Genomic DNA, 9,837 nt, shown 5'->3' on the forward strand with positions numbered 1-9,837 from the left:
GCAAACTAATAAAATAATTATGAACTAATTAATGTTGAAAAGAATAGAAGGTTTGTTTAATGACCCACAAACTAAAGTTAAGACATGATCACATGATAGATAGGGACCAGATTATTAATTTTCATATCAAATCCATCCACTAAGTATATGCCATGAGGAAAGCTGTATGCCTAACAATTAATTTACTCACATACCTTCTCACACCCAAAAAGAATATATGACCAAAATAAATGGAAATAAGCAGGGTTTCATCAACAAATAGCAAGCCATTCTATTGTCAGAAAAACATGGGGAGCATGACAGTTGCAGAAGCTTCTTGGTCTTAGATGACTTCAAGCATCATGCTCCCAAGATTAAAAGTGCAACTTTTATTTTGGACACTTAAACCTTATGATCTACCTCTATTATTATTCACATCCTACTACTTTGATGATTGTTTTTACTATCTAAAGTATATCCTGTCATTCATCTTCTCCTCCTTTCTCTTTCTATCTATTTTTCTTTCTCCTTCCTCTTCTAAGTAGGAGGGAATTCATCACCGCCCCCACTGGAGTCAATGCGGATGCACCTAATCCTCTCTTCCCTCCTCTTTTCTTTCTTCTTCCTCTCTTCTCATTTTCTTCTCCGAACCACTCGGAGAAAAAATAGAGAGAGCACTTCAGTCATTTTATACCTACAGTTAAGTTAATTAATAATATAGTTGCCTTCCTATAAGAAGACTACCGCTAGGGTATCTTTAATGATTAAACTACCCAAAAGATAGGATATAAACAATAACAGAATTGAAACACAAACTCAAAGTATTTTTAATCAATTTATATAATTATAATGAGTTTGCTACAAGAAAGAAAAGTATTAGGAGATTACTTGGAAATGCACACAGGAACTGTTAGACCAGACCATCTGAAAAGGATGGTCTATATCTCTTGCAAGAATTACAAAGTTGTCATGTCACACAACAAAAAAAGCTCTTTCAGATGATTCCAACCATTGACTCCTTCACAGCCAATCCAGCCCCATCTTACAAGGGGGGCTTTATCTAGTGGAGTTGCATTTCTTTGTTGGGTCCCCTTGCCAAAGGGTCTAACAGTGACATTATTGAAACATCTAGTGTACACGATTCAACAGTTAGATCAAAGTCTTCTCACTAGCAAAGTTCAATACTCTTCTCTTATAAGAGGCCTTATCTAGTGTAGTTCATATGTAAGGCCCTTTTGGTTATGTTCTAATGGCATCATCATTGTCTTCATCATCATCATCATCATCATCATCATCAAGCCGTCATATCTTTCTTTCACATTCTTAATGGTATAGACGGAAACGATCTTTGTGGTCACGAAATTGTCACGTGACTGACCGATGAAATTAGCATATTGGAACTTTTACGTAATTCAGAAGATCTATGTGTAATTATTCTTTTAAAATACCTAGCTTCTATTCGGATGCAAAGTAGAACAGTAGAGGCAAGGAAAACCTTGCTTACACTATAATAAATGTAGACAATCAAAAGTTCCATGTGTTCATATACCAAAGGAGAGTCATTTGGCATATATCCCTATCCTTGCCAAGTAATATTCCAAGAGGATTGCATCACAAATGATCTCAAAGCACTATGGAACATAATTCCATGTTCAACCAAACATAAGCAGCCTAAAATAGCTTACCTACATGATTAAAGTACACCATATGCTTCACAATTTCCATAGTCTCAATTATACTTATCTCCAAAGCCAATCATCTCTATGCAAACACCTACTTCACTTTTTTTCTTCCTTTTTTCTTCTTCTGAAAAGGAACATCTACTTCACTTGCCAAAAGGGAATTGCACTAGCACCTAATTGAACTTATATGTTTGATTTTTATGTTAAAAATTTATCACATCTACTTCACTAGTTTTAAGAGTTTTACGAACCATTTTACTCTTATTTCAGATGAAATAAATATAGAAAAGTTGAGGCTAAGATGGTCGTTTAAGGAGAGTGAGCGATATTAGATAGTTAAGTAAGAACTATGTGTAATTAACCCTTAAAAAAAACTTAGCTTCTCTTAAAGTGATTGCAGTACAAGAACTAAAAGCAAAACCACCAATCTTTACTTGATAAAATATATAATATATATATATACAAAGTCTTCTAGAGGAAAGATAAAAGAAGATGAACCAATCATTTATATGGAAGACCTACTTCTAAAAAGGCAAGCATGGATGCATAGCATAACATTTTTCTTCTTCTTTCTTTCTTTTTCTTTTTTTTTGTTTTTTGTTTTGTTTTTTTGGAGGTGGAGTTGGTTCTTGCAGGACAGATAGATTTATCACTGACCTAGAAGAATAATTCCCTCTGCCCATGTGCTTTGCTTGTAGTGCTTATCCAATCATCCAAGGAGAGAAGAAGAAAGAAAATAAGAGAGAAAGAAAAAAGAGATAGAAAGAAGAAGAATTGATTGGCTTCTTCCATCCTGTATCATTTGTAATCCACTAGTTTCATTCTCATGTCCTTTGAAGGACAAGCAGAAACAAGCAAGTTCTCTTTTGCTTAGTGGTGCCCACCACACCATCTGGGAGTAATTTTGGGATCCATGGATTTGATATCAGCACTGTCAGATTGAGAACATCAGAATTATTATTATTATTATTATTATTTTACTCTGTTTGCTTGAGAGATGGAGAAGCAATGGAGACACTGTGTACAAGTTGACAACTGAAGACAGCATGATCAGATGCATGTGGTGCAGAAATGAGATTCTTGTGAAGTGGACCAAAAAGGCCCTAAAAGGGGTGAGTGAAACCAGAGTTATTTATTTATTTATTTTCCTATTCTTCTTTTCTTTATGGCAATGCATGAGATCTTTGCATAAATCTTGGTGAATGGTGGTGGTGAGGATGAGAGTTTGATTGAAATCGACCAGCACAGACGTTGACACTAAGATTTGCTTAGCAAGATTGCCATATTATGTGCACATATTTTCAGATTATGTGCGCAATTCCGGTCGCCCTCGCGCATGAAGCTCCTGCCAATGAGGAATTGCTAGATCTTGTTGCGTATAAATTACATATGTACTGAATCAAACAGTAGATATTAATATTCCTAAAATCTTATGATGTTTAATCAAAATAAACAAATTTGATAAGCCGCAGAAAAAGATCGATGAATGAGTGAAAGAGCGAAGATTTATAAACAACGCGCAAGGTAGAAGTATCATATTATCAGCAAAATCTTTGAAGTTTCTAAAGTTTATATCAGCAATTCATGATTCACAAGAAATAAGTTCCTAGTAAGTTGATTCCAAGGAACAAGAAGAGAAATTTTCACCATATATCCAATCCATCAACCAAACTAAATGGCCTGAATCATTTAGCATTAAGACTCTGAAGGTACATCCTTCCACACTAATAGAGCTTTTTTACCCCATCATTTTCCATTATCTGACCCTTATCTGAAGAAGGGTTCTCATCAAAGTTGTCACATGTATAGGTGCAGTCACAAGTAAAACCTTAGAGAAGACTTTATGGGGGAGCCAAAAGGAGGGAAAAAATGGCTGGTGTTAGAACAGCAGACATGTGAAGAGGTCCCTGGGAAAGTTGTCTTAGCAAGTTAGAATTGTGTTTCAAGGCTCCAATCTTCAAAGGACATAAGAAGTTATTTTTTTTTTAAAAAAAGAAGGGGACAAATAAACTAACTTTAGATACAGAACACCCATTTCCAATCTGCAGTATCTCTTTCCAATCCACCATTATTTGAGACCTATTAAGTCTTCCATTGCATGATTTGTTGCAGTGGCCTCTGATACCCACTAGAGAAAAAGAGGAGAAAAAAAGGCAGATACTATTACAAACTTCTTCCATCCCTCCTTCCCTTCTTCTGTCCTCCACTAGAGAGGAATCTTAGGATAAACTAGCCTTTGCCATACATAACCAATCATGCTGTGTTCTCTGATGCACAGTTGTATAAGAATAATAAGGCAGAGGCCACTGATTTACCTGCATGTGAAGTGGGGAGCAACTTGGAAGGTGTAGTCTCCATCTGGAAGAAGAACTCGCTCTCGATCGCCACATAATGGAGCAGACCATTAAGGTTATGGAAAAATCTTCATCAAGATGAACTGTAGACACAGATACACAACTACTAACAAATATAAACTACATAGATGCAAGTCTGTTTTGAGAAATGATAAATAGAAATGCTTACAGTCATTCATTTGAGTAAATATTTCAGATACCAATATTTAAAGGTAATGATGATTGTAGTTTTAACAAAGAGTTTCAGAAAACCCATGCAATATTCTATAATGGAATAGAAATATAGCAAAATCAGCAGTAGCAAATCTGCAGCAACAACAGCAATAACATCAACATGCCAAATTAAAGTCTCAACTCTCTATAACTGAATAAATTTGACTTTGGTCTTGTAAGAAATGATTGTCCAGGTCTACCAAATGCCAATGCACTCGGGGAGATCTGATGTCAAGTCCAAAGGAGCATGGGCCAACATCCACACCCAAAGCACATTCAAAATTAGTGTACATCTCAACCTTACCTTTGGGGTTTCTAATCAATAAATCAAACTTATGCAGTACAAGACTAGCAGTAGTGACATGAATCATAACCAGTAATTTCAAAAGACATGACTTGGTACAATGGACTGGATGAGCACAAAGTGATGAGCCCATAACCCATCACATTGGACTGTGACAGGATGTTGATTGTTGAATAATATAGCCACATAGTGGTATAATCATATTGTGTCCCTTGAAAGCCACCTATGACTGCTCTTCATAATTTGGAATAATCACAAGCAGCAGACCCTGATGATGGGACAAAATCAGAATAGATCCACAGATAACATTTGATTTCCTATGTTTCCTGGATCACAAATAGTAAGTTTAAGATCTTTTTTTTTCCAATACTTATTTTTTGAGAGATCAAGGGAAGGGCCCTAATCATTTCACTAGGATTGGAAACAGAAATGGGATTAGGCAAACATGGATCCATATCGATCATACCTTCTTGTATCAGGTACATCAAGCTTTTCCATACTAATTATTACTATCTGAACCAATGCCAAGAAAACAAAACTGCTGCCAAGCCAACAACATTAAAAATTAAGGACTTTCTGTATGCCTAAATTCTGAATTACATTAATGAAGAAAGAAATCATAAGGGAAAGATTTTAAGACACCCAAAGCTAAGATGAGACTTTTTGCACTAACCCAAAACATTACAAGAACTTAAAAGTTAAAATAGAGACTATGAGCAAATTCACTTAACCGATCTGTGAATGGAAAGTTTTCAGACAACTAATAGATAGTGGGAAAATTATCACAAACATCCATATGCTTTTCTGATTTGCAAAGGAAAGAGATTACCTTGACAACAAATTGGCCCATGTCTATTCATTTACATTGTCCTCATCAAACGGCCATAAGGGAGTCTTGGATTATTTCCTTGTTTCTATAATATTTATTGCTTAAAGAAGTTAAGTATGACACCACTAACCGTTAAGAATTTAACATATTGGATGCCAAACATCATCAAGAAGGAAAACACAATGAAGGAACCAAAAGTTTCTTCTAATGGTGGAGGGTTCTGATGGGTAGGGTACAATCAGTTGTCTATTTGACTAGATGATCATTTGATGAGAATGAATCAGACCAACAGTTTCATCCAAAGGTCAATTGCCCCAAAATTAAATATAACATAAAAACACTAGTCTAAGTACTATCTTTTATTGTTTCTGCCACTTTATAAGAGATCAATACTGACATAAAGGCAACAAGAGCCAAAACTCCTATTTACAGAAGCATGTTAACAGGCACATATTGTTTGCAAATTCACAGTTTTACACTATTCCAAGTCGCCTTTGGTTAAATGTTCACACCTGATCCACCATTTGCACTTTCTACATAAACCCCCAGAAATGAAAACAGGAAAAACTTGAATTGTCACCTCCGGTCTAGGCTAAAGCCGCTAAACCATTAATCTCTGGTCTGATCCTTGGTTCCCTCATGGAATTATTTTTTACATTCGTAGAAATAAATGTGGACTGAACCAACAGAAAATAAGATAAAGAAAGACAGCAGAATGGCAAGCACCGCTCATTTGTGCAACACTTTTTTGATAACAGGTAATAGGAGAGATCACTGTTTTTACATAATAATATAGAAAAAATTTTACCTGAGTCCACTACAAATTAAAGCTGAGTAGAAACCTTCAGTCAGCTTTCCACAAAGATTTGAATGCATCAATCATCTGCTAGTAAATATTAAGTACTAGTATACTAGTAAAAATGTAAAAGTATTCGGTAACAGAAACCTGCAGCTTATTAAGGTTCTAAAGGAAAATATGCAGCAAAACACTATCAAACCTGTGGCTTATTAGCTTCTAAGATAGCAGCTAAACCAGTTAACTGGATCCAGTAAAAGAGTGTCGTGCCTGAGGACTACATGTTTACTGGTAAATATGTTTTGGTTTACAAAAACCAAAAGAATAGTTAAACACTTCTTGTGATAGCGAGATAGTTCAAACACTAACAAACCTTACTCCAGTGAGTCAGCTATATGTGTATAGCAATATGTAGTGAAATTTGTACATGCTGAACAAAATACTATCTCAGACAATAAAAATATTCTACAAACTTTGCATTATTGAATAACAAGAAAAGAGTGAACAAATTAATAATAACAGTAAAATCACTCCTAAATCTTCCAACCAAAATGTCCTGTACCTGGAAAGATTGGATACTGGGACTTAAACAAAAATAACTGTAAAATATCTGATTATTGTCAAGATTCGGCATTCCCCTGTATACGAACTTTTAGCTTTTGCAGTGATTGTTCATCAAAAGATGGATCTATTTCCAAAATTTTAGAGACAAACTCCCTAGCTTCTTCATATTTTTTGGCTTTGCAATATCCATCAATGATACTCCTGTAAGTCAATTCAGTAGGCCTGAAATTGTGCTGAATCATGTAGCTGATAACATCCTTAGCCTCTCTAAACATCTCCAAGCTCACATACCCTCCAATGAACGTGTTGTATGTGATCATGCAAGGAGGAACTCCTTCACCCATCATCTCGGATAGAATTCTCAAAGCCTCGTGCATTAGCCCTTGTTTGCAAAATCCATTGATCACTGTGTTGTAAGATACTATATCTGGTTTAATCCCAGAAGTTTTTAGTTGTTTCAGTATATCTTCTGCTTCCCAAGATTCCCCGCCTTTTGCATACATGTCCATTAAGCTGTTGTAAGTTATGAGGTCAGGCTGCAGTCCGCTCTGATCGATCAGATCGAACATTTCACGAGCCTTATCATACATTCCATTTTTTGCATATATTGATAGCATAGAGTTGAGAATAACTAAATCAGGTTTATAGCCATTTATCTTCAATTCTCGGAATGCCTTTTCCATGCCGTTCAGCATTCTGCATTTGAAGTTGGCAATCACAAGAGTTCTTAAGATCACCCAACTTGGGAAGATCTGACCTGCATAAACTTCCGCTTCAATTGCCTTTAGACCTTCAACATGCTTTCCCTTTGCATGACACTGGAGTAACAGAGAATAAGAAAGCTCATTAGGCTTGAACCCCTTGTGCTTCATATCTACCATCACAGACTCAGCAGCTTGCCAATCTCCTTTTCTAGCTATTGCATTCAATAGCGCATTGTAGGTAGTAAGACAAGGGCTAAAACCAGCCCTGATCATCTCATCATACATCCGCAAAGCATTGGCACTTGACCCACACCGACCATATGCAGAAATCAAAGTATTGAAGGTATCCCGATCTGGTTCAACCCCACAGTCCTTCATCTCCCCAAAAACTCGATTCACAAACTTCTCCATACCCCTCTTCCCACACAAAGCCAGCATCGTGTTCCATGTGATCCTATTAGGAGTGCACCCATTATGCTTCATATCATTAATTATGTGCAACATCTCAGTCGACCTTGACTTCTTTCCAAGCATTCCGAGGATAGTATTATATGTGCACACATTAGGTACGCAACCCAATTTCTTCATCCGATCAAACAAAGCCAATGCCTCATCCTCCTTTCCAGCCTTACCATATGCATTGATCACGCTGGTGTACGTAACAGAGTTCGGCATGATTCCCTTACTAGTCATTGTATCTAGTACAGCTGCCGCTTCTTGATGAAAACCAGCTCTAGCATAAGCAGATACAAGCTCATTGTACGTAAACGCATCAGGCGCACAGTTGTTATTCTCCATTTCCTTCAAAACACTCAATGCCTCTGTAAAATTTCCTGCCTTACCATACACCTGTAATAGAGAATTATATGTGACGATCCCGGGAACATAACCCTGGGACTTCAAACTTTTGAAGAACTCCGACGCCTCCTCCAACAACCCTTCCCTTCCACAAGCCGATATAACCGTGCTACAAGTGAAGTCATCGAAGCCCAATCCATTACTCTTCATCTCATCTAAGAGGCCTAGAATCCTCTCCCAAGACCGCCCCATCCGACCATAAACATCAAGCATCACATTGTAGGTGACCAAAGTGGGGGAGAGACCTTTCTCCTTGATCTGCTCAAACAAGGCGACAGCTTTAGCATATCGCCCCGTCCGGGAATAGGAATGGAGGAGGGTGGTATAAGCACGAATATCCAAGCAGTAATCCTCCATGGGAATAGAATCAAACAGATTGAAGGCAACCGAATGCTGGGATTCTCTACCCAATACTCGGATGATGATTTCGATTGCCGACACGTCTAATTTGGCTTCTCTGACATTTGAATTGGAAACAACCCACTCAAACAACGCAATTGATTTCTCCCAACTGCCCGAGATATCGAGCCCCTTCAGGAGGCTGACCAAATCCACGCTAAAAATCTCATCTTTCGAAGCATTCAGAAAAGAATTCAACGTGGGCAGGGATTGCTTGACGATGGAATTCACCAGAGACTTGCCTTTACTGGAAAGGAACTCCAGGCGGGAATCGTGGCCCCCCCTGAGCCGAGGCCGCGACGCCGGGGCGGCCTTCCCGAGGTGGGCTGAGGTCGAGGAGACCTGCAAAGAAGGAAAGATTCGATTTTTACGGGATTGAAGAGGTGGATTGGTAGTGGTGGTGCTGGTGGTTTCTTGGGTGAGGTGGTGGAGGAGGGAGTCCAAGGGAAGGGATTGGGAGGGAGAAGGGGGAGGAGGAGGGAGAGAATGGTTGAACTTTGGGTGATCAGTGGAGGCTTTTCTGGTGGCTTTGGCGGACTGGGCGGGTAGAGTCGGCCGATTTGGGAAGAGAGTTCCCTCCATTGGAGTATAGAGATAGAGGGAGAGAGGAGGGAGACGATGCTCTTCTTCTAAATGCTAGAAGTCTAATCTAGCATGGTTGGTGTCAATGCTCTCTCTCTCTCTCTCTCTCTCTCTCTCTCTCTCACACACACACACACACACACACACACACAGAGAGTGGAGATGATTCCAATAGGATGTGAGCAGTGGAGGAGTAATCTTGCATGGGTGGTCTGTATGTTGTTGTCTCTTTTTCACATCTAAAAATATTTTCTCTCGTTTAGATAAAAAAAAAAGATCAAAATTTTAGAAAAGAATACGAAAATAAATGTAAAAAATAGGAAAGGAAAGGGGAAAAAAAAAGTCAAAAAGATTAGATGGAAAGGGGGAAGAAAAGCTGAAAAGAAGACTTTTTTCTTTCCAATTTTTTCTCTAGATAGTATATCTAAACAGAGGAGAGAAAAGTATTCTTCTCTCATATATAGATGCATAGTTTTATTATTATTATTATTATTTATTAATAATGAGATTATAGTTTATAGGCTAGATAAAGAGATTAATCCTTTCTGATATATAAATTAAATAATTAGACTA

The 9,837-nt window shown here is 37.6% G+C and overlaps 1 protein-coding gene across 1 annotated transcript; it reads right to left on the bottom strand.

Annotated features, from left to right (window-relative positions):
* Positions 1-6,585: 6,585 nt before the first annotated feature.
* LOC140767385 (uncharacterized) lies at positions 6,586-9,417 on the bottom strand. Its single transcript, XM_073107268.1, has one exon. It carries the CDS (start codon positions 9,262-9,264, stop codon positions 6,778-6,780), a length of 2,487 nt encoding a protein of 828 aa, XP_072963369.1. The 5' UTR covers positions 9,265-9,417; the 3' UTR covers positions 6,586-6,777.
* Between the last annotated feature and the right edge of the window lie 420 nt (positions 9,418-9,837).

This window comes from Typha angustifolia, chromosome 9 (genome assembly GCF_048772165.1).
Source record: "Typha angustifolia cultivar Huaian chromosome 9, ASM4877216v1, whole genome shotgun sequence".
Lineage (NCBI taxonomy): Eukaryota > Viridiplantae > Streptophyta > Magnoliopsida > Poales > Typhaceae > Typha > Typha angustifolia.